The following is a 24,943-nucleotide window of genomic DNA, read 5'->3' on the forward strand; positions in this document are numbered from 1 at the left end:
ACAGCGAATTTAGCTAGTCGCTATTCCTGAAGACAGCCCATGAAAGACAGACATGGCTGGCAAGAGCCACCACCAGTTAGGGTCAAGTGGGGCAGCCCCTGCAGGAAGAGGAGACGAACCCACCACCTGGGGCCCCACCAAGGCGGCAGGAGCAGAGGCTACAGCAGCTCCTCCTGTCCCTGGTGTCCAGGCTGAAACCCACGCGGCCAGACCCTCAGCAGCAGGCACGCAGCCCCAGCATGCGGCCACAACAGTCTCACGCTATCTGCTGCGGAGCCCCGCTTCCTACGCCCGTCCCAGGACAGAGCCCTGTAGCCGCCTCCACCCCTTTACCTAGCCCCCAGCCCCTCATGTTTCAAGGCCTGTACATGTGCCATGCCTGGAACCCCTACTCCTTCCCCCCGGGGACCCCTCGCCTGGCAGACCTCAGCTCTGGCATGCCCTAAACATGCCTCTCTTAATCAGCGCCCTTTCACACCGCCCCATTTTATTTCCTCCCTGACACTGACCGCTGACAAGCTCTTCATGCTGATTTCGGTGCCACCCTGTTCATTATCTGTCTCCTGCCTCTAGCATGCCAGCTAGAGCGCCTGGGGACACATTCTGGTCATTGGTAAACATCTAGCCCCTGACTGGTGTCCCTGTACAGACCAGGCACTCAAATCAGATTTAGGAAGATAGTCTCCCATAGTCTCTGCTCAAACCTCCAGATGGGAACTGGCCCTGGGTCCCCACACCAAGTGCTGAGAACCTGTGAGCGATCAGGGCTGCACGCACACCAAAAGAATCCTGACAGCCCCAAGAGGAGGAGCCAGAGCTCAGAAAGGGCAGGGCCCGAGATCCTCGAGTCTGAAGAGAAGGACTGGGTGCTGGGAGGGCTCAGGTACTAGGACCTTCACAGTCCCGAGAGAAGAATCCAGAGCTCAGAGAGGGTTGGGCGCTGAGACACCCCCAACCCTGAGGGCAGGATTAGGAGCTAAGAGGGCTCAGGTACTGGGACACTCATAATCCTAAAGAGAAGAAGTATTCAGAGCAGCCACTGGGATCCTCAGAGCTCTGAGGAGGAGCTGGACTGGGAGGGGTCAGGCAAAGAACCAAGGGCTCATGCAGGCACACCTGAGACGCAGAGATTCAAACCCAGACAGGCTCTAGTCCGCAGGTTTCTTGGGCCCTTCCCTGAGCCCTCAATTTTCCCTAAACAACATCTTCCTCTTCATTAAGAAACTTATTGTAATCCAGGAGAGGAGAAGATCACTCAGCAACAGACCCATCAAATCTGACAATGAAATATCCACGTGATCGAGGAAGGTGCCCCAGCAAAGGTCACTTCCTCGGAGTCACTATCAGGGACACTTCTCTGAACAGACCCATGATACGATCTTGGAGTGATGGGTTGTGTTTACATGTCCTCTCTCTCCTCTTCCGGAAGTAACCCTTCACAGCAAAAAGGGAGATCCATGAGAGTGCCTTGGGACACACTCGAAATTGCACGACACCCCAGTCCGAACAGTGGCAGCCACACGTAACTTCACCTTTACCTTCCACCAGGTTCCAGAATGGTCACTGGGTCTATACAAAGGCAGCTCAGACTCCAGACCCCTCAGGAGATGGAAGCTGTCAGGGACTCCAACTTGGGCCAGTCCAACAGCTAGGATGACAGGCTCCTGGGAGCCACAGAGAAAGCTTTGAAGGAAGTGCCTCGCCAGTCCCCTGCCACATCCGAGTTTGTAAAACCTCTTTGCCATTACAGCTCACCTGTGAACAACACCCGGGTTAGGGGCACCAAGCCCCTAGCAGTCGAAAATCCTGAATAAACTTTATAGTCAGCCCTCCATATCCTGAGTTCCAATGTGCAGAGTCAACCAACCTAGTACTATGGTACGTGTTTGGTGGGAAAAAAAAAAAACCCATGTATAAGTGGGCACTTCAAAACCGTGCTGTCTAAGGGGCAACTTAAAGTAAAACATAAAGAACAACATACAGTAAAAGTGAAAACCCTCCCTCTCCACAAGCTGCCGCTGGCAAACCATAGAGTCGCAGGACGAGAGAAGAGAAAACTCTAAACTGTGACGGTCATACAAATGAGAAAGCAACAAAACACATATTGTGCTAATAGTCAATACACTTTTCTAGTCACACAGGTTCATCAGACCACCTTCTCCATGCCCACCACCCAACAACACTGAGTGCCCGACCTGCCCCGGTCTCACCTCAGTCCACGACACTGCCTGTCTGGTAGGGTTAAATACGAAATTGCCAAGAAACTTAAATCACCTGTCAGCCTCCGAGAAAAATGAAAGTTTGAGTCACCCCCAAAACTCAGCCCAACCAGTCAGGTTAACACGACCGGCTTGCAAGAGAAGCTCTGCAAGGGAGCCCCTTCTGGCTGATCAACACTGACGTACACAGCTGGGCTCTGCGTGGGACGAACTTGAGTCTGCAGTTATACCTTCACCCTCACAGGAGGAAGATCCAGCTTAAGGGATGTAACCAACACCCTAAATTAAAAATAGCAGCATGACAGCATGAGGTGGACGCACAGGCGGGCCTTCCGGGAGACTGGAGCCAGGGAGGGCAGCATGGCAGGGAAGGCGGGGCTCCCAAGCCACCGTGACCAGGTGCCAAGTTCACCTTATTTACTCGGCGCAGGAGCTCTCCCCCAGCTGTTTCAAGGAAAGCCCGCCTTCCTGCAGAACGAGTCAGAATTGCCCAGGGGGAAAGAGACTCTGGGCTGGGATTCCACAAGGAAGGGAGGTTCCAGCTGGCCACCCGATCCCCTCCTCCTCACCTGCAGGGGCACCCCAGCCTCACCTGGGGGAATCCCTTTTGGACAAGGTGGGCACTCGCTCTTCCAAAATAGACGAATTCCCAGTTCAATGAAGGGGAAACCGAGACATGAGGACAGGAAGGAAACTGCCCCCCAAAGTGGGAAGAAGGGCGGGAAGGGTGGGCACTAGGAACAAAACAGGGAAAGAAATTCCAGGCTTGGCCAATGGTGCCGAACAAGTCCAGGGCAGGAAGAAAGCCACATTCCTTCCTAGTTAGTCTCTCTCCTAACCCGCCCGAGGCCCCCCCATCCTCAGTACACACACACACAGGGCAGGGCCTCCCCGAACCTGACACCAGACCCAACCCCCTAACCACTGGGTATGAAGCCCCTACTTTCCAGGCAAAGAGGAAAAGGACCCCCACAACCATTTCCCCTCAGGAACTGACCATCGGGCACCTGCAACTTCTGTCCCAACACAGGAGGAGGGCGCCATGACACAAACAGAAATGGGAAGAAGCAGTTTCTGACCACGGGCCCAGATGTGCTCCCCAGTCAGGCCTAGAGAGATGGTGCACAGAAGTCCATCCCCAACACCCCCTCCCCGGGGGAGCCAGGTGGCAGAACTGAAACGCCTCCAACTTCCCCAGAAGGGCCCAAATCGGCCCCTGAGAAGTGTGAGAGTCAGCGGCCAGGTGCGGTGGCCAGGGTGCCTCCCCAGGTGCCCACCTCAGGCTCCTAGCCTAGGAAAGGCTCCATGCCAGCAACCCCCCCTCAAAAAGACTCCCTCTTCCTAAAGGTGTCCAGCGATTCAGGGTCACCTGGGGAGCTGGGAAACGCTGTCAAGTTCTGCCCAAACTTCCCTTCCCAAGAAATAAGAGTGAACCCAACTTCAGGAGCCTCAATGGAAAGCGTCAAAGACGGCCCGCAAGTGCAGACATGACGTCCCCACACAAACTGAACATGACCCCACAGGCGCCCCGACAGCGGTGACCCACTGACCCACCCTGCCAGTAACCTAGACGGAAAAGCTGTTCCCGGGAGCGCAGTCAGCCATCCCTACCAGTCTCCCTGCCAAGCGGCCAGACAGAGAAGTCCTAACCCCCCACCTCCGGTGCTCGGACAGCGCTACCTCCAACCCCTCCCCTGGTCAGGTGAGAAAACTAGTTCCTGCCCAGGTGCCGGGTGAGTCCGGAAAGGCCCCGGACGCCTCCAGGTGCCGACAAAGACGCCCCCCGGATCAGGCGCGCGAGTTCTGGCCCTTCGGCCGCCCTCGGCCGCCCGCCAGGGTCGCCTCCCCGAGCCGAGGTTCCCCGCTCTCCGGGTGGGACACGCGCCCACCCCGCGCCCCGCTGGCCCAGAAACCCGTGAGCAACACCTCACACGCCGGACCCGCACCCCCAAGCCAGGACGCCGCGGAGAGGGGCGCGCGAGGCCGACCTGCGCCCCGACGCCCGCGCCGAGTCCGCCGCTCACCTGGCTGGCGCGGTAGCTCTCGAAAGCCCTCAGAGCACTGTCGGTGAGCTTCACATGGAACACGGACACCTTGCTGCCGTCGCTCACCCGCCCGCACGACAGCCCGTAGCTCCGATCCTCCTTCAGCGCCGCCATCTTGCGACCATCGCTCCCCCGCCCCCCGCTTCCCGGCTCCTGGGCCAGCGGCGCGCCGGCCACGCCCCACCCCGCCGCCCGCCGACGCACTGCATTATTCATGAGACGCGGCTGGGCACGCCCCCAAAGGGCCGGTCTGGCGCCGCGCTGCCCGCCGACGTGCCGCATTATTCATGAGACGCGGCTGGGCACGCCCCCTAAGCGCCGGTCTGGCGCCGCGCTGCCCGCCGACGTGCTGCATTATTCATGAGACGCGGCTGGCTGTGCCGCGCTACGGGCCGAAGGCGGACCGCAGTCACCGCCCCTTCTTCTGCATATTCATAAGCATGGATGGCCCCCACCTCTCAAGGCCCCAGAGGCGTCCACTTCCGTGCCCGGACTCCGCCCCGACCCGCGCACTCCTTCAGGCCCCGCCTCAATGTGTATTATTCATAACCCTGACTCAGCCAGGAGCGTCGAAGTCCCGCCCCACCAGCCGCTGACATGATGTATTATTTATGAGGTCTCTCTTAGTCTTCCGTCTTTGGCTTCTGTGGAGAGCCCCAGCGAGGGCGTGGAGGGGACCGGGCGGGGCAAAACACTTGGGGGCGCGGAAGCAGAGGCTGGCTGGGTGAGTGGGCGTGTCTATGCAAACCGAGCCCGAATTGGACGCTGGGTTGCGCTGGTGGGTCTTCCCTAAGGTAGGCCCGGGGCTGTTGGGGGGTCGTGGGGGTAGTGAACTTCTGTAAGAGTAGACTTTTTATAGAATAAAATCCTATATCCCCAAAGGACCCTGAGAGATGGTGGTTATCCAGCTCTCCCATTAAAAAAATGTCACATATCATAAATTTAACCCATTTAAATTGTACAATTTTTTTATTACCAAATTCAGACTTAAATTGAATAAAGTAGGGAAAGCCATTAGACTATTCAGATATGACCTAAATCGAATCCCTTACGATTATACAGTGTAAGTGAAAAATAGATTTAAGGGACTAGATCTGGTAGACAGAGTGCCTCATGAACTATGGATGGAGGTTCATGACATTGTACAGGAGATACGGATCAAGACCATCCCCAAGAAAAAGAAATGCAAAAAAGCAAAATGGCTGTCTGAGGAAGCCTTACAAATAGCTGAGAAAAGAAGAGAAGTGAAAAACAAAGGAGAAAAGGAAAGATATACCCATTTCAATGCAGAGTTCCAAAGAATAGCAAGGAGAGATAAGAAAGCCTTCCTCAATGATCAGTGCAAAGAAATACAGGAAAACAATAGAATGGGAAAGACTAGAGATCTCTTCAAGAAAATTAGAGATACCAAGGGAACATTTCATGCAAAGACGGGCTCAATAAAGGACAGAAATGGTATGAACCAAACAGAAGCAGAAGATATTAAGAAGAGGTGGCAAGAATACACAGAATCACTGTACAAAAAAGATCTTCACGACCCAGATAACGACGATGGTGTGATCACTCACCTAGAGCCAGACATCCTGGAATGTGAAGTCAAGTGGGCCTTAGGAAGCATCACTACAAACAAACTAGTGGAGGTGATGGAATTCCAGTTGAGCTATTTCAAATCCTAAAGGATGATGCTGTGAAAGTGCTGCACTCAATATGCCAGCAAATTTGGAATACTCAGCAGTGGCCACAGGACTAGAAAAGGTTGGTTTTCATTCCAATCCCAAAGAAAGGGAATGCCAAAGAAGGCTCAAACTACCACACAAAACAGTGTCAGACTTTATTTTTTTAGGCTCCAAAATCACTGCGGATGCTGATTGCAGCCATGAAATTAAAAGACGCTTACTCCTTGGAAGGAAAGTTATGACCAACCTAGATAGCATATTAAAAAGCTGCTGCTGCTGCTGCTAAGTCACTTCAGTCGTGTCCGACTCTGTGTGACCCCATAGATGGAAGCCCACCAGGCTCCCCCGTCCCTGGGATTCTCCAGGCAAGAACACTGGAGTGGGTTGCCATTTCCTTCTCCAATGTGTGAAAGTGAAAAGTGAAAGTGAAGTCGCTCAGTCGTGTTTGACCCTTAGTGATCCCACGGACTGCAGCCTACAAGGCTCCTCCATCCATGGGATTTTCTAGGCAATAGTCCTGGAGTGGCTTGCCATTGTCTTCTCCGTATTAAAAAGCAGAGACATTAATTTGCCAACGAAGGTCCGTCTAGTCAAGGTCATGGTTTTTCCATGTATGGATGTGAGAGTTGGACTATAAAGAAAGGTGAGCACCGAAGAATTGATGCTTTTGAACTGTGGTATTGGAGAAGACTCTCGCAAGTCCCTTGGACTGCAAGGAGATCCAACCAGTCCTGAATATTCATTGGAAGGACTGATGCTGAAGCTCCAATACTTTGGCCATCTGATGCTCAGAACTGACTCCTTGGAAAAGACCCTGATGCTGGGAAAGATTGAAGGTGGGAGGAAAAGGGGACGACAGAGTATAAGATGGTTGGATGGCATCACTGACTCAATGGACATGAGTTTGAGAACTGAGTGGCTGCACAGCAGTGTGAATGTACTAGATGGTATAGTATTGTACACTTTCAGTTCAGTTCAGTCGCTCAGTTGAATCCAAATCTTTGTGACCCCATGGACTGCAGCACGCCAGTCTTCCCTGTCCATCACCAACTCCCAGAGTTTACTCAAACTCATGTCTGTTGAGTCAGTGTTACCATTCAACCATTTCATCCTCTGTCGTCCCCTTTTCCTCTTGCCTTCAATCTTTCCCAGCATCAGGGTCAGTTCTTCGCATCAGGTGGCCAAAGTATTGGAGTTTCAGCTTTAGCATCAGTCCTTCCAATGAACACCCAGGATTGATCTCCTTTAGAATGGACTGGTTGGATCTCCTTGCAATCCAAGGGACTCTCAAGAGTCTTCGCCGACACCACAGTTCGAAAGCATCAATTCTTCAGCACTCACCTTTCTTTATAGTCCAACTCTCACATCCATACATGACTACTGGAAAAACCATAGCTTTGACTAGGTGGACTTGTGTTGGCAAAGTAGTGTCTCTGCTTTTTAATATGCTGTCTAGATTGATCATAGATTTCCTTTCAAGGAGCAAGCATCTTTTAATTTCATGGCTGCGGGTACCGTCTCCAGTGATTTTGGAGTCCAAAAAAATAACTTTTGTCACTGTTTCCATTGTTTCCCTATCGATTTGCCATGAAGTGATGGAACCAGATGCCATGATCTTAGTTTTCTGAATGTTGAGTTTTAAGACAACTTTTTCACTCTCCTCTTTCACTTTCATCAAGAGGCTGTTTAGTTCTTCACTTTCTGCCATAAGAGTGGTGTCATCTGCATATCTGAGGTTACTGATATTTCTCCCGGCAATCTTGATTCCAGCTTGTGCTTCATCCAACCCAGCATTTTGCCTATGTACTCTGTATGTAAGTTAAATAAGCAGGGTGACAATATGCAGCCTTGACGTACCCCTTTTCCTATTTGGAACCAGTCTGTTGTTCCATGTCCAGTTCTAACTGTTACTTCTTGACCTGCATACAGATTTATCAGGAGGCAGGTCAGGCAGTCTGGTATTCCCGTCTCTTTCAGAATTTTCAACAGTTTATTGTGATCCGCACAGTCAAAATCTGTGGCATAGTCAATAAAACAGAATTAGATGTTTTTCTGGAACTCTCTTGCTTTTTCGATGATCCAAAGGATGTTGGCAATTTGATCTCTGGTTCCTCTGCCTTTTCTAAATCCAGCTTGAACATCTGGAAGTTCTCGGGTCACATACTGTTGAATCCTGGCTTGGAGAATTTTGAGCATTACTTTGCTAGCATGTGAGATGAGTGCAATTGTGCAGTAGTTTGAGCATTCCTTGGCATTGCCTTTCTTTGGGATTGAAATGAGAAGCAACCTTTTCCAGTCCTGTGGCCACTGCTGAATTTGCTGCCATATTGAGTGCAGCACTTTCACAGCATCATCTTTTAGGATTTGAAATATCTCAACTGGAATTCCATCACCTCCACTAGCTTTGTTCGTGGTCACGCTTCCTAAGGCCCACTTGACTTCGCATTCCAGGCTGTCTGGCTCTAGGTGAGTGATCACGTCATTGTGATTATCTGGGTCATGAAGATCTTTTATATATAGTTCTTCTGAGTATTCATACTGCTACAGAGATTCCAACTCCAGCCTGTCTGAGTTCAGGGCCGAAGTTATGGGATCCACCACCCTTCATCTGGGATCAGTTCATGATTTTAAAATATACAATTTAAAAATATACAATTCAGTGTCATTAAGTGTAATTCACATTGTTTACAACCGTCACCATTGTTCATTTCCAGAATTTTTTCCATTGTTACTGATCAGACATGCTGACAGGTTTGCCCACTGCTGTGCCCAACTGTTAATCTGGAGGCTAGGCCAGGTAAATATGGGAGCAGGCCAGGGATGCACTGCCCCTAGATGGGCCACATAAGGGCAGGAAGGGCAACTGAAAACCAAGTGGTCTGGAGTTAGAAGATGGAGAGGGGACAGACAGCCAAACTGCTGAACCGAGTAAAACAGGGGAGGAGCCAGCTCTGAGTACTGACCAGCTTGTGTGTGCCATTAAGGAGAGACACTTCCCCTCCTGGAGCTGAAAGTGGTTTCAGCTGAGAAACAGACAACAGCACTAATAACAACCACCCCACAATGAAATGTACCAAGCTCTGTTTTCAGTGACCCTCACAACTGCCTTTTGGGGTGGATACTGTGGTTTGGCCCCATTTGCCAGATGGGGAAACTGAGGGCTTAGAGAAGTTAAAAAGAATTAAGAAGACTGCAACTATGGGCTGTGCTGCTTGGCAACAATTATTTTTCCATTTTACACTTAATGCCCCAGTGGCTCCCAAGAGGACCCTGGAAACAATAATGGAGGAAATCATCAGGCATTGGCATGCTTTCCAAAAGCCTCTAAGAACTAGGTCACCCAAAAAATTGGAAGCCAGTTGACTACCTTGGGGTGGTCTCTCAACATACAGTCCACGTAGCAAGCCCATTGACCCTGGCCTGACCCTCACCCTACGGAACCTGGGATGTGGCTTGCCCTCTCTTTTCCTCACTTTGCTCATCCGTAAAATAGGGATAATAACAGCATTTACCCAAGAGCCTAGGCCTAGACCAAGAAGATGCCATTATCATGGGGATCATTATTAATGGTTTTACAAGCGTTTAATCTACATAATCCCTTTCCTTTAGGCATTTATGTTGTTTGCAGTTCATGGAATTTTAAGCCACACTGGGATGAGCCCCACTATTCATTAGCTGGAGACTGCTAATATATATATATATATATATATTAGTTAGCTCTTGCTGCCTATTACAGCATAACAAAGTGACTTAATAAAAGGAGCAGTTATTGTTTCATGCTTCCTGAGTGTAAGTCTGGGATGTTTTAACTGGTTCTCTGCTCAGGGGCCCATGAGGCTGTAGTCAGGATGTTGGGTGGGCTATGTCCTCACCCAGAAGCTCGCCTGAAGAGGGCTGTGTGTCCGAGCGCCTTCAGGTTGTTGGTGGAACTCATTTTTTGGTGGTTGTAAGACTGAGGTCCCTACTTCCTTGCTGTCACTGGGGGGCAATCTCAGGCACTAGCCATGTGGCCCCCTACATCTCAGTAATAGAAACCTCCCTTGTGTTGAATCCCTCTGACTTCCTCTTCTATAGCCAGCAGGGTTGGGCCTACCCAGATTATCCCCGTATCTTAAGGTCATCCATGCCCGTGACAACACAATCGTGGGACCGAGATACACCGCATTCCCCGTCCAGGGATGATGCAGGATGAGAAATCTCATGAACGCCTTAAAATTTCTGCAACACATAGCCCTTAGAGACGCATTGCTGCACATCTGTCCCACAGCTTCCTGAAAGTTGAGTTGCTAGGTCAGAGCAAATGGACCTTGGGGATTTTGAAGCAAACAGTTTTGCAACAGAAGGAACATGAAGATCCCTGAGAACTCTGTTTGGAGCTGGCCCCTCTGCATGGTGGGGTGGTCAGCAAGCAGTCTGCTCCACCGCTCTCTTAGCTGGCCACCTCAGAGCCAGCAAGTCCACCTTTGGGCGCTTAGGGCTTATCTGTGCAATAGGGAGACTCACATCTCTTCTCAGGATGAGGCCAAAGACATCTGTCATCAGCAATCCCTAAGACCACTGTCAGGTTTGGTAATTCACTAGAAGGATGCACAGAACTCAGAAAAGATCTTATATTCGTGGCTGTGTTAGTCACAATGAAAGCATACAGTCTAGGATCAGCAAAGGAAACGGATGCAGAAGGCAGAAACCAGGAGGAACCAGGCATAAGCTTCTGCTTGCAGACAGCGCTTAATGTTCCCAGCAACCATCGTGGCAACACACACAGAACACTGCCATCCAGGGAAGCACACTCAAGCCTGGTCCAGGGTTTTTGTGGAGGAGGAGAGGTTAGTCATGCAGATATGGCTGATCACCCATCCAGAGACTGAGCTGATACCATGTGACCAAAAACCCCTACCCCATTTTTCTCTTTTTTTTTGGGCGGGTGGGGGGTGGGGGGCCAGATGGCATGTGAGATCTTAGTTCCCTGACCAGGAAGTGAACCTATGTCCTTTGGATTGGAAGTGTGGTGTCTTAACCACTGAACCATCAGGTAAGTCTCCCCCACCCTAAATCATATTGTTATTGTGGACTATTTGGCATGGCCCATGGCCTCAGGTAAACTGATCCTCTTGTCAGTCAGGACATTCCAAGAGTCTAGAAGTGACCTCCCAGGTGCCAATTAAGGGCCAGTCCTTTAAATGTGCAGGGTTTGCACAACCTACGCCTTAACTTCTTTACTGCTCTACGGATCAGGTTCTAAGAGCCCTCCTGGCTCCAGCAGAGGTACCAGGGAAGGCCTTGATTGGGTCACTGTGGGTCACATGACTGCCCAGGAGCCAATCACTGTGGCCAGGCTGCTGGACTGCTCTAATTGGTCAGGCCTGAGTTGCGGATCCACCCTGGAAGCCTGGTGGGGAACGAGCCCCATTGGTGTGGTAAGGAGTAAAGGCGAGTTCTACCAGTTGGAGAAATAGACAACAGGCATTCACAGACACTGAGGATGCTTCACTGGGTGACCCCAACTAGCACTCAGGTTGTCCTTTAGGGAAGATGTGAGATGGAGGCGTGCAAAGGACACCCTGTTGAAGTGCTCCGGAGACGTGAGCTTTCACACACAAAGCTCATTCTTCCGTGTTCACTTCCAATTCATGGCCCACTGCAAGTCGCACCCCTTGAGGGCAAGGGCTAGGCTGAGTCATCACTCAAGGCAGGGTACACAGAACGCACTGGTATACGTTTTGATATGAAAGAAAATCCATCCATCCAGTCTCTGAACACAGCACACACTGTTCAGCCAGCCCACCTTTGCACATACTGTGCCTGAATCAGGAGCAGGCACCGTCTGACACCCGCCAAAGGCCTCCTGTGTCCTTAGGGTGACTTCATTGCCCCTCTGGCTCCCTATCGCAGCCCTGTTCACACCACTGAGGATGGAATGACCCAGGGGATGGATACACTAAAGTCCCCACCTGGCCCTGGCATTCAAGGCCTTTCTCACCTCTTGGCCTTAACCTGCAGTAAGATGCAGAAACAGCTGCATGGACTCTGGAGGCAGGCTGACCTGGGCCAAAGCATACCTGTTACTTCCAGGTAGTGGGACCCTGGGCAGGATCTGTCTCCTCTCTGAGCTTTCATCTGCTCAGCTAATAACGGCACAGCCAGAGCAACCATGAAGAAGAGGGGCAAAGGAAGGAGGCACAACCAGCCTGACTCCATCATCTCTAAAAAGCTAGACTTCAGGACACGTGAAACCTGCCAAGGGGACACAGACCCTCAGCATGGAGCAGAGTCAGAAAAGATTCACAGGTGTGTGGTCAGTTGCTTTTTCTTTTTCTAATATTTATTTACTTGGCTGCTCTAGTCTTAGTTGCAGCATGCAGACTCTTTAGTTGTGGCATGCAAACTCTCAGTTGCAGCTTGTGGGATCTAGTTCCCTGACCAGGTATTGAACTTGGGCCTCTGCATTGGGAATGCAGAATCTTAGCCACTGGACCACCAGGGAAGTCCCTCAGTTGCTATTTGACAAAGCTATCATAGTAACTCACTAGGGGAGACAAAGTCTTCCCCACAGATGTTTCTGCAACAGCTGGACACATGAGTGCGTGTTCAGTTGTGCCCAGCTCTTTGTGACCCCACAGACTGTAGCCAGCCTCCTCTGCCCTGGTATTTTCCAGGCAAGAATACTGGAGTGGGTTGCCATTTCCTACTTCAGGGATCTTCCCCACCCAAGGATCGAACTGGTATCTCTTGCATCTCCTGCATTGGCAGGCAGATTCTTTACCAACTGCACCACTGGGAAGCCTAACTGGATGGTTATTTGGAAAAATATGAACCTCAACCCCAACCTCACACCACTTAGAAAGGTTAACTCAAAGTGGCTCCTGGATCTCAATGTAAAAGTTAAAGCCATAAGAGGTTTAAAAGAAAAACCAGAAAATCTTTTCAAACAGCTCAGCAAGTATTGACAAAAAGCATGTGGAATGAAAGAAAAAAAATTGACAAATTGGACTGCATTAAATTTTAAATGTCTGTTCTTTGAATGAACAGAAAATGAAAAGTGAAGAACTTCCCTGGGGGCCCAGTGGTTAAACCTCCCAGTGCAGGGGACCCAGGTTCGATCCCGGGTCAGGGAACTAGATCCCACATGCCACAACCAACAGTTAGCATGCCACAGTGAAGAGCTCCTACATGCTGCGCCTAAGACCTGGTACAGCCAAATGAATATGTGAGAAAATGAAAAGTGAGACACAAAGTGGGAAATATATTCACAACACACCTGACCAAAGACTTGTCCCCAGAGTGTATGATGATAAAATGGGCACAGAACAAGGCTGCTGCAGGTCCACAATGGACAGACACCAGTGCTGCTGCACAATCAGTGCTTAGGAATGACAGCAGTGACGACCCTCACAGCCAGGCCAGAAAGTCGCCCCAGCCAGCCCACAGTCCATCTGGCTGCCCCCTCTTAGGCCAGCTTCCCAGCCTGAAACCTTGGAGACTGAGCAAAGAGCGGGTATCCTGCCTGAGATACAGGCCTCCTAGGCCTGGCCAATCCATGGTCCCCACCCCAGCGCCTCCCATGGAACCCCGTTCCTGTCAGAGGCCAAGGTAGAAACCTAAGGGGACTGAATGGTGCAGAGTATCAGTTGCAAGCCACAGCCAGATGTGCCCCGAGTAATCCAGGTGGCCCTGAGAGGGCCTGGAGCAAGCAGGGCAAAGATTGAGTTTCAAGGCCTGACGGCCACCTTCTGCTGGATGGCTGTGGCCAGTGGCTTCTCCTCCTGGACCGTAAGGGGGTGTGCGCTAAGTCACTGCAGTCGTGTCCAACTCTGTGATCCTATGGACTGTAGCCCGCCGGGCTCCTCTGTCCACGGGCTCCTCTAAGCAAGAATACTTTGAGTGGTTTACCATTTCCTCCTCCAGAGAGTCTTTTGAACCCAGGGATCAAACCTGCTTCTTTCACACCTCCAGCAATGGCAGGCGGGTTCTTTACCACTAGCGCCACCTGGGAAGCACTAGTAAGGGAGTGGGCATGAGCCAAACACTTGTGTGGTCTACCTCAGAGATGTCCTTTCCTGGAGGCAGGCTGAAGCAGCAAGAAGGAACTCAGGTTGATAAAGGTGCCAAATACTGGCTTTGGCTATCTGGTTGGGATGTGGGCAGCATTTTGGGGAGAAGCTCCTACAGCCCCGGGTTGTCGGGAAAAGGAGATGGGACGCGGCTCCTGGAATCAACCCCACCCTTTCCTGGAGGCCCTGCAGGGTCCAGCTCTGCTGAGCACCCACCTTTATCACCTTTGAACATACTAGGTTCCATCCTGCTCCAGGGCCTTTACACCGGCTATGCTGCTGCCCAGAAATGGGTCTGTCTGCTTGCTGCACAGCCGGACCTCTGTGGTCACTGAAGGCTCAGCACAGCCCCCAGCGAGGTCCATCAGGGCCCCCGCTGCAGATGAGGCGACACAGTGGAGAGGTGGGGTAAGGAGCACGCCTAGCGGAGAGCTCCCGCCGAGTCTGACCAGGCACCCTGAGGACAAGGCCCCACGAGGTCAGGTCTGCTTCCCACTCAGCACAAAGGGTCTGCTGTGGCCTGAGAGCAGACAAGCCCCCTCCAGTCCGGCTTGGCCACATCCACCGTCCTCTGTGACCCTGGATGTGGCACAGAAGGCCTCCGGCTCAGTCCCAAGTGACGCTGAAAGAAGGTTCCAGAACGACCAGGGAGCGGGGTGGGAGGCTTTTATTTCACTGTGTGTGGGTGGAGGGGGCCTGGACAGAGGGCAGCAGGCGGGACAGGAGGGGCTGGAGGTTGGAAACGGGCTGGGCAGGGGGAGGGCTGCCCCCAGGCCTGTTGGGAAGAGGACACTGGGACTGATGATCCCTGCTGGGACCTCACCCCAGGGGTGGGGTGGGAATTAGGTCTGGAGCAATGAGGGCCCCCTTGCTCCGGGCTGGGCGTGGGGCCCGGGCCCTGCCTCACTTTCCTCCAATAGGGCTCAGTCCCTCCTGCTCGCGGGGCCACGTGACCCCCAAACCTCACTGCCCCCGCCCCAGAGGAGGGGGCTAGGCCAGTTAGGGCAGTGGACAGGGAGCCTGGGGGAGTTAGGGAGCACAGGGTGGGGTCCATGGTGAGTGGAGGGGATGGCAGCCACCTGGGCAGTCAGTTCCTGGCAGCGATGACCACAGAGAGAGCCACGCCCCCCAAGGCGACAGCAGTTGCCCCAAACAGCCACTTCCATGGGATGGACTGTGGAGAAAGAAGAGGGAGAAGAAGGCTAGACAGTGGCCAAGACTGATGGCTGGCACCTCAGCTAACAACTATGGTCCCAATGGGCCTCCCAGGAAACCACTGCCTGAAAACGCCTTGCTGGCCTTGGAAAACTCCTACACCTGCATCAAAACTCAAGGAAAGTCTCCCCGCCTCTGGTACACCTCCCCTTCCCCTCTGAAGGAGCCAGCACTCTGCGCGTGAGCCCTCCTGACTGTGCTGTATCCTCTGCTCTGGCTCTGATCACACAGTGCTGGGGATTCTCTGTGTCTGTGTCCAAAGCATGATCCAGCACGGCCCAGTTCAGGAAGACACTGATGTTTGCAAAATGAAGCGACTCCCTTTGCATGGCATACCCTGCACACAGCCCTCCTCTGGGAGCCTCCCTGCGCCTGCCCGCCCCTGCTCACCCAGGCACCCTTGCCAGGACACTTGGCAGGCAGTCGGCTGGGGTTGCCCAGCATCTTCCGGTACAGGGCGGTCTCCGTGCTCCTCTGGGCCGCGTGCTTCTTCACCAGCTTTGAGAGCTCCGCGTGGATCGTCTGTGAGAGGGGCATTTCTGAGAGCAGAAGCCAACCACTGTGGCTAGCAGCCTGCCTCCCGGAGCCCAGGGGCTCGGTGGGGCTGGAACCACTGGGACATTGGAGTTGTCTACTGCTCTCCGGGCATTAGCAAAGTGGGGGGTGTTGTCTGCATCCTCCACGGAAGCCAGAAGATGGGGTGGAGCAAGGGTGGCCAGAAGAAAGTCTCTGAGAAGAAATATTCCAGGAAGGAAGCTGAAAACACTGACACTGGCCAGGCTGGCAGTACCCTTGACCTCTGGAACCCCTGCTGAGGGTGAGAGCCCAGACTGCCTCTGCAAGGGTCAAAAAGGGTCTCAGCAGGCAGGTTGGGGCCCTTCAGTCATGTACTCCCCTGCTACTGCCCGGATAGAAACTCTGTAGGAGAGAGCCACAGAAAGATAACGGGCAGACCACAAGAGGAACTTCCTGACAGGTCAGCATGGCAAGTCTCAGGGTGCCCCAACTCTGCTCACCTTGTTGGAAGGTTCCAGCTTCAGCGCTGCTCTCAAGATGGGGATGGCCTCACTATATTCGCCTTGCTGGGCCAGCACCTGTGGGAGCAAGTGGGGAGTTATCACTTGGACCCAAGCTGGGCCACATTCTCCTTCAAGAGACCCAGCCCTGCCAGGCTCCCGGTCATCTGACTTGTTCCAAGTCTATCTCCAGCAACTGCCCCAGGGCTCCAGTCACCCCTACACTGCTCCCCGGAGCCCTCAGACTACCTGAGGCCCACCAGGCTCAGTGTTCCTTCCCACGAATACTGGTTTCACCATATCCAAGTGGCCCAGGTACTGCTCTCTCCTCCTCCCTCACCACCTTGGCTGACTCGAGAAGCCAACCAGATGCTGCCAAAGCTTTGGCCACAGTGAATGGTTCAGAGCCAGGCGTGTGACTCAAGCCAGCCAATGAGATCCAGCCGGAAATATGCTGGGAGCTCTGGGAGGCCAGTTTGCTTAGTGGAAAGGATGGAGGTCTGGCACCTTTGGCAGAGCAGGAGGGAGCATCTTAGAGAGGAGTGTGCCTGAGAAATGAACACAGCAGGCAGACACAGGTATCTCTACAACACTGCTAAACACCTGGATCCAGCCGTGACTGAAGCCAGCTAGGCCTGAAACTTGGCAGTTCCAAAGCCATCAATTCCTTCTGCTTGACTCTGAGTGGGTTTCCATCACCTTTGACCAGCAGACCCAAACAGGTGTGAGGCTACAAGAACAGACAGTCTCATTTCCCACAAGAGGATTCTTTCTAAACCCTGAGAAACAGGGACAGCAGCTTTTCTCTCCTCAAGTTTCTATACCCAAAAAGTACTTTAAAAACGCTGGCTGGTCTGCTCAGGTCTCTGACAAACACTAAATGACCCAGCATTTGCTGATGCCTTAGTTTCCTCAGTTTACTGCTAAAAATGCTGAAGGCACCCCCTCTCCCAGCAGAGTGAGGATGAGAGAGGGAGGGACAAAAGCAACTCAGGTCAGGTCCACTCAGGCCAAGTCCCCCCACGTTCCACCTGCACTTACTCAGCACCTACTGTGTGCCTGGCTCTGTTTGCAGGGCTAGAGCTGTAGCAGTGAATGAGACTGACAAAGGGCTTCCCAGGCGGCTCAGGGACAAAGAACCCGCCTGCAATGCAGGTCAGGAAGATCCCCTGGAGGAGGGCACAGCAACCCACTCCAATATTCTTTTGCCTGGAGAATCCCAAGGACAGGGGAGCCTGGTAGGCTACGTCCACAGGGTCGCAAAGAGTCGAACATAACCGAAGCGACTTAGCACGCACGACACACAAAATCCCCACCTTCTGGGAAGGGAAATGGACAAGAGACATGACACCTGCCCATGCTGACAGTGACACGGAAAACAGGAAGACAAGGCAGAGGGGTTGTAGGGAGGCCTTACTGAGGAAATGATATCAAAGCAAAGGCTTGAAGGAGATGAGGAAAGGACTCATGGGAGTAAACGGTATGAACAGCCCGTGCAAAGGCACTGGGGTAGCAGCAGACCAAGCCCCAGTAACAACCAAGAGTAGCCTGGAAGGTGATGGCAGGGGGAAAGACCAGATGGCTTACAGCCTTCAACTCCACGAGAAGAACCCAGCTTTTACTGAGGGAAATGGCAGTCACAAAGGGTTATATGTGAGGAACAATTACGGATGGGCCAGGTGGCAGTGCCAGGGAACAGAGGGAAACTAAGACCCAGGGCTTGGCTCAAACGTGGCCTCAGTCAAGGAACTGCTGTGACCCAAGCCACACCCCTGCACCTATCTGAACCTCAGTTTTCCCATCTGTACCCCAGGGAGCTTGGCTGGCTGATGCTTATGACCTTCTCAAGTCTGGGGTGGGAGACCAACCTCACTGCCCTGGGATGGGGGACAGCCTGCCCACTGGCAGCCTGTGAGCTGCAGCTCACCTTGCCCTTGCGGAAGAGCGCCTTGATGTTGTCAGGCTGGTGCTCCAGCACTAGGCTGCAGGAGCGCAGCGCCGCGCGGTAGTGGTCCAGCTTCAGCTGGGAGGCCGCCAGGTTGTTCAGACACTTCACCTTCAGCTGCAGGAGCTGCTCCTCCTCCTCGAACGTCATGTCCACTGAGGGGGGACAGCACTCAGCCACAGCTGCTGTCACCATGCCTCCAGCCCTCCCCAGCCAGCCAGCTGCAGAGGGACTAAGTGGCCCAGACCAAGCCCGCCCTCCGCACCTGGCAGTGGAAGAGACTCGGCGGGGGGAGGGTCTCTGAGTGTCCCAGTGACAGGAGACAGGGGATTTCCAAGTTCCCAGCGCTATGGGACCTCTACCACCTACTCCTTGAGGGGACCTCAGACCTCTCTGGCTTCAGCTTTCCCATCCTAACACAGGCCAAGACCAGCACCATCCTCAGGGCACTCCCAAGGAGTCTACAAACTGGAGCCTAAGTGAACAAGGGCTTGATCACAGGACGCGTGGACTGACGATGTCTGCAGTCAACCACATTTTAACACCTATCTGCACTCCATAACATTCCACTGCCCTGGGATGTAAGTCTAGAGATACCTAAGGAGCCTTAGTCACCCAGGTGGCTCAGTGGTATGAATCTGCCTGCCAAGCAGGAGACGCAGGTTCGATCCCTGGCTCGGGAAGATCCCCTGGAGAAGGAAATGGCAACCCATTCCAGTATTCTTGCCTAGGAAATTCCATGGACAGAGGAGCCTGGTGGGCCAGTCTATGGGGTCGCAAAAAAGTTGGCTGCAACTTAGTGACTAAACCTCCACCATCAGTGATACCTATAGGCTAGGCAGAGTTGAACATCTACCCAGATTCTAGAATTTTCTAGAACATTTTTGAATCTGAGGCTTGAAGTTTCTAGCACTAGTGGGGATGGCTCTGCAGGGAGGTGCTGGGATTCGACCTGGCAGTCACCTTTGGCGCTAGAAGTGATAGCCTTGATGGCGAGGTCATAGGAGTTGGCGGCCAGCACGAAGTCGGCCCGCTGATAGTGAGCATTGCCACACTCCCGCTTCCGGTTGGCCAGGGCCACACGTTCCTGCCCCGTGAGCATCTCCAGGTCAGGCCCATCCACAGCAGTCTTCAGAGTCACCTCCAGGCACAGGGCCGCGTGTGGGGGGATGTATGGGCTCCTGCTAGGGGATGGGGTGGGGATAGCACTCAGACCCAGCGGCCACCGTGACCAAGGTACACTGGGTTGGCTCAGGAGTGGGCAGGAAAGGGCTGTCATCCCCTCCTCAGTAAAACACAAGGGAAGTTAACTCCTGACTTGGGGCAGGAGTTCCGCTCCCTGAGCCTCAGATGCCTTTTCTATAATGTGTGCAGGCAGATGGGATGCAATGGGGGAACAACCTGTCCCACCCCCTTCTGTGTCCCCACAGGGACCCCGTAAGCAGCAGGTTCTCACCTGCCCTGGGAGCCATAGCAATACTTGAAGTCAGCAGTGACCATAGCCGTCTCCCCCACGTCCATGAGCGGGACGCTGAGATCCAGGGCCTGGGAGGGTGGGGGGAGCAGAACTAGTGGAGTGGGTCGAGGTGCAGCACAGCAGTGCCTGCACACCCCACCACGACCACCACGTCCCCGCAGCTCCCCCAGCCCCGCCACCACTCTCACCTGGATGACGTCACAGTCGCCCAGGGTGAACACCAGCGCCGGCTCCTCCTGGACCCGCGTGCCATTCTCCAGCGAGGTCTGCAGCTGCACAGTGACCACCTGGCCCTTGGTCGGACGGCTGGAGCCTGGTGGGCCTGGGACCAGCGTCTTCTTCCTCAACAGCCCATTCCCTGCCAAGGAAAGGGAATAAACAGCCTGTCACCAAGTGGCTAAGATGGGTGGCTGCCCCCTGGGCAAACTCTCCCCCCACCAGCAGTTCTGCCTCTCCTGGGGGTGGCACAGAACCAGGGCACGAGCTGAGTTTTCAGTGGCCCCTCTCCCACTGACTGGGCAGATGATCCCATGCCTCTGGGCCCCAGTGTCCCTGGCTGGATACCGGGCATGAAAGTATTGATTTGGGGACTGACGATACTGGCCCTGGGATGGGCTCAGTGAATGCTGGCTGGTCTGTTATCTTAAGAAAATTGGGGGTGGGGTGGGGGTGGACATCCCTGTAGGTCCAGTGGTTAAGAATCCACCTTCCAATGCAGGGTTTGATCCCTGGTTGGGGAGCTAAGATCCTTCTTGCTGCAGGGCAACTAAGCCCGTGGACTGCCACTGCTGAGCCTGCTCACCCCAACTAGAGAAGCTCACACTCCACAACAAAGAAGAATCTGTGCACAGCAGTGAAGATCGAGCACAGCCAAAAATTAAGAATGAATAAATGAGGCTTCCCTGGTGGCTCAGGGGGAAAGAATCCACCTGCCAATGCAGGAAATATGGGCTCAGTCCCTGATCTGGGAAGATACCACATGCCACGAAGCAAGTAAGCCCGTGTGCCACAACTATTGAGCCTGTGCGCTAGAGCCCGGGAGCTGCAACTACCGAAGCCTGTGCTCAGCAACAACAGAAACCAAAGCTATGAGCAGTCCACGCACTAAAACTGGAGAATAGCCCTTGCTTGCCAAAACCAGAGTAAAGCCGGAGCAGCAATGAAGACCCAGCACAGCCAAAAACAAATTAATTAAATTAAAAAAGAAAACTTCGGTATAAAAATAAATCTAGTTAATTGTTAAAAATAATTTTTAAAAAGAAAATGGAGTTCCCTGGTGACCTAATGGTTAGGATTCTGCACTTTCACTGCTGGGGCCCAGGTTCAATCCCTCGTCAGGGAACTGAGATCCCACAAGCGGCCAAAAGAAGAGGAGAAGAAGAAGAAAAATCTCAGCTCAGTGAGGGCAAAGGGCTGAGAAAAGCCCTCCTGCCTTTCACAATCAAGGCAGCAGGGATGCCCAGAAAAGAGACTCTGGAGCGCTACCCTGTCCTCTCTCCCTTGGTTCCAATCTCAGCCCTGAGACATCTGGGTCTCAGTTTACCCAGCCATGAAATGGGGTGGCTGGGGCTTCTCCTGGTAACACCCAGTGAGTAGCTTGCTTGGTTAGTAGAGTACCTGTGATGCCAGGAGTGTGTCCTGACTAAAGCACATAACACGGAAAGACCTAAAAGCAAAAGTAACCCCTAGTTTCCCCCTCCAGCCACCAAGGAGACCACTATGTTCCTCCCCATACCCCAAACAATTCTAGGGATGGCCAGATGGCCACAGCCAACACCTACTGAGTACCAGGCACAAGGCCCCAGGCCCTCACAAATCCACTCAAGGAGCCCCCACAACGATGACACCCACAGTCATCCCGTTACAACTGCTGGGGTGATAGAGGGCTTATACCTATGGGGCACAAGAGATTGACGTCATCTGCAGCCACCCAGTGTATAAGAAGTACCTGTATTCTATAAGTCCCCAGGTCTGGAAAACACTGCCATGAGTCTGAGCAGACCCTAGTCTAAAGATAATGGGCAGGGAGATCTATTCATATTGTGGAATATTCTAGAGTGTTCCAAATTTCTGCAGTGTTCCCCAACTTATACCTGCACCTGCCTCCAGTTTCAGAATAACTTATCTAGTGGATGCCAAGGGATCTCTGGGGAAACTCTGGGTAAATCACAGCCTCTCTCAAGGCCTGTTTCCTTGTCTAGAAGCCTGAATTCTGGCCTCAGAGTGGCTGGCTTGAATATAAACAAACAGAGCCATCCTCATGCTCACAAAGGGAGCAGGGCAGTCCTTCCCATCAGCAGAGAAGAACTTCTCAAACTTTAATAGAGCCAAGGGGGCTGTGCAACCTTGGACAAGTGCCTTCACCTCTCTGAGCCTGTTTCCCTAATTGTCAAACAGGAATATAGTAGGAATTATATCACGGGGTTGCTGTGAGGATAAAATTAGAGGATGCACAGGCCTGGCACGGAACCACTGCTTAGTAAACATCACCTGGTGTTTGTTTTTTTAGGCATAGTAAAGTCTGTATCTGAGGTGGAGGTGAAATCAGTACCAATTTGGTTTTACCAGTGTCCACACCATTTGATACTACTTAGCATTAACAGTGATGGTGAGGATGCGCTGTTGTCTGGGTGGACATCAGCGTCATCTGGCGTGTTAGGTATCAGAACTAGCAGTACGATGTTTACTTTCCAGAGTGGCTGTGATGGAGTATATGGTGGGGGGAGCAGCACATATAGGTTCTCCTAGTTTCTCTCTTCCAGGACTCTTCTGAACACTGAGCACACTAATGAAGACCATGAATGGGATGTTCCACAGATCTATTTGACCTTAGCTCACAGTTTGGTGCGGGGGGACAGGCACCAGTCAGACAAATGCCAAGAAAAGCAATGGGGGTTGAGAGCTCTGTGTGGCTCTGAGCAGGTGATTCAGCGTCTCTGAGTCCTGTTAGCAGCTCTGAGAAAGCAAGTCTTATGTGTGTGTATGTGTGACAGAGAGACAAGAAAAGGGCTCATAAACATGAAGTGTCTCAAGCAATTGCCTGTGGCTAGTGATCACCGTGGTTACCACGTTTTACTTGCAATCTCCTTCATGACAGAGATGGGGAAACGAGGCTCGGGAGAGGAGAAGGCCTAGGCCAAGGTCACTCCCGAACCTGAGCTGTCTGGGCGCCATGGGTCAACCCGAGCCACCCCTGCTCCTTACCCAGGATGTCCAGCCACTCGTCGGGGGCGGGGGCGGGCTCGGGCTCGGGCTCCATGGCAGCCAGGAACTCTCGGGCCAGGGCCCCAGGCTGCTCAGCCTCCTCCAGTGGGGGCTGCCCCACATCCTCAAGTGGCGGCAGCTCACTCAGGTCCTCTTCTTCTTCCTCCTCCTCGCCCTCAGCGTCTTCCACTCCGTCAAGCACCTCGAAGTCCTCAAGTGGTGGGACCCCAGCAGGTGGCGGAGCAGTGGGCTCAGGGTCTGCAGCAGAGGGCTCAGCACAGGATGCCATGCTGCTGGGGGGATGGGAACTGGCCCTGGTTGGGGGAATGGATGGGGGTAAGAATCCCACCACACCCCTCAAATCTCCTCTGCCTCCACTCCCCATGGTGCCCATCATTTGCTGTGTGACTCAGGTGCTCCAGGCCTTAGTTTCCTCATCTGTACAGTGGGTAGGATAAAAATCCCGGTTTGTTCCAAGGACTTAACAACCCACTCACCAAACCCTGGCATCAGGTTCAAACAGCAGGAGCTATTATTAGAGGTAATTATTATTTAATCTTTATAAACACCCTGGGAAGTAGAGAACATCCCCTTGCAGAAAAGGAAATTGAGGCCCTGAGTGGCAAAGCCATTTGCCCAAGGTCACAGAGCAAGCCAACCACAGGATGCAGGATTTGGAACCTGGGGCTTTATCTGCCCAGAGTGGGTGCTGGGATTTTTTTCTGGGGGACAACCCCTGAGATCTTGGGGAGGCTATTTTTAGAGCCCGAGAGAAAAATAAAGTGAATTTTTACCAGGGCTCCCCACCTTCAGTTGTCCCGTCTCCTAGGGGGAGCCTCCCAGAAACCCCAAGGCATTCCTTCGCAATAGCTTCCTGAACCTAATACCAGCCCCCAACACCAGGGACCTTGTCCCAAACCATTCCCTAGGAGTCCCTTCTCCTCTCCTCAGGCCTTCTGACCACCTTCGAAGTAGCCTCCCCCTTACAGAAATGGTCGAGACCCCCACGGCTTCTTCCCTGGACCATCAAGAACTGACTCCCTCCCCTAGGCCCCAAGCTCTGGAGGTGGTAAAGCCGTCACTATAACCCACAGCATCTCCTCCCTAACTCTCACCTGCCTGCTCCTTCCGGGCTCGGGTCCCATTTTCTGAGACCCTCCCAGCCCCAACCCCCACAATCCCCTGCGCTCGCATAAATAGCCCTCCCCCCACCCCAACCACCGCCCCCAGCCCCGGCCAGCTTCCCCCACAGCTGGTCTGTCGCCCCTAAACACTTGGATCTCCCCAGACGCCCCCTTCCCAATCCCATAACACCCTAAGCTCTCCAGACGCCCCCTGTCCCGGCCTGGCCCTCCGTCAACCTCCCACCCCGGTCCCCAACGCCCCACGCCTATTTGACGCCACCAGTCTGGGGCTCCCGACCCCCTGCAACCCTCGGGCACCCCCGGCCCTGCACGACTCTGCCGGCAGCGCCCTCACCCGCCGCTCTTGACCCTCCGTGGCCCCCACACCTGGTCGCCGCCACCAGGTAGCACCCCCTCGGGCACTCCGACCCCCGCGCCCCCCGGCTCGCCTCCCCCGCGGCCCTTCACCCAGCCTAGCAGTCACAGCCCCCGCCGCGCCGGGCCCCGGACTAGCCCAGGCCCGGGCAGTGCTTCGGGCCGACGCGGCCCCGCTGGCGCCCCGGGACACGTGCCTCCGGCTCCGGGACCCCAACCTGGGGTCCTGCGCCCCCCTCCCCGCCCCCAGCCGCGGCCGCCGCGCCTCGGGAACCAGGCTCTGGCGCCCAGCCCCGCCCTCACCGCACCCATTGGACGCCGCCGCAGTGACTACAGCGCCCATTGGTCTGCGCGCACATCCGTCTCCGGCACAGGCACCGCCCCCTTCCTGCTTGTATCAGCGGGGCGTTCTTAAAGGGGCAGAGGCCGCCGCGCCGCCCCTCGAACGGGGGCGGGGGCGGGGGAAGGGGAGAGGGCGGGGGTGGGAGCCGGGGTAAGGGTGGGGGTGCTGTAGATCCTAGTCAGTTCACAGGTCAGCATCGCGCAGCCTGGCCAGACTAACCGCTTGTCTGACATTCGGCTCATCTGCGAAATGG

The 24,943-nt window shown here is 53.7% G+C and overlaps 2 protein-coding genes across 4 annotated transcripts in view; both read right to left on the reverse strand.

Moving 5' to 3' along the window:
- Positions 1–4,412, reverse strand: part of ELL (elongation factor for RNA polymerase II) — an 83,317-nt gene extending 78,905 nt beyond the window's left edge. Inside the window, exon 1 of the mRNA XM_055430683.2 lies at positions 4,244–4,412. Coding sequence (XP_055286658.1) covers positions 4,244–4,378 — 135 coding nt within the window. The 5' untranslated portion in view covers positions 4,379–4,412. The remainder of the gene's footprint in view (positions 1–4,243) is intronic.
- A 10,228-nt stretch (positions 4,413–14,640) lies between these two features.
- On the reverse strand, positions 14,641–24,642 carry FKBP8 (FKBP prolyl isomerase 8). 3 transcript variants are annotated; one of them, XM_055430781.2, is made up of 9 exons: positions 24,545–24,642; positions 22,849–23,162; positions 19,833–20,002; positions 19,624–19,712; positions 19,131–19,348; positions 18,150–18,322; positions 16,223–16,300; positions 15,597–15,728; positions 14,641–15,165 (listed from the first exon to the last, which is right to left on the reverse strand). In XM_055430781.2, the coding sequence occupies exons 2-9, from the start codon at positions 23,135–23,137 to the stop codon at positions 15,079–15,081; spliced, it is 1,236 nt and encodes a 411-aa protein (XP_055286756.2). In that variant the 5' UTR covers positions 23,138–23,162; positions 24,545–24,642; the 3' UTR covers positions 14,641–15,078. The 3 variants fall into 3 exon arrangements, with proteins under 3 accessions (XP_055286756.2, XP_055286757.2, XP_055286758.2); XM_055430782.2 differs by having other exon boundaries at positions 19,131–19,351; XM_055430783.2 differs by lacking the exon at positions 24,545–24,642 and adding an exon at positions 24,441–24,464 and having other exon boundaries at positions 19,131–19,351.
- Positions 24,643–24,943: the final 301 nt, after the last annotated feature.

The sequence above is a fragment of the Moschus berezovskii genome, chromosome 8 (assembly GCF_049115385.1).
Source record: "Moschus berezovskii isolate FMDL1 chromosome 8, NW_MosBer_1.0, whole genome shotgun sequence".
Taxonomy (NCBI): domain Eukaryota; kingdom Metazoa; phylum Chordata; class Mammalia; order Artiodactyla; family Moschidae; genus Moschus; species Moschus berezovskii.

Coding starts and splice junctions, on each gene's coding strand:
- FKBP8 (XM_055430782.2), bottom strand. CDS start 23,137: ATGGCATCCTGTGCTGAGCCCTCTGCTGCAGACCCTGAGCCCACTGCT. Junction 16,301..18,149: donor CGCTCTTCCGCAAGGGCAAG/GTGAGCTGCAGC, acceptor TTGCTCCCACAG/GTGCTGGCCCAGCAAGGCGA. Junction 15,729..16,222: donor AGCTGGAACCTTCCAACAAG/GTGAGCAGAGTT, acceptor CCCCTCTCACAG/ACGATCCACGCGGAGCTCTC.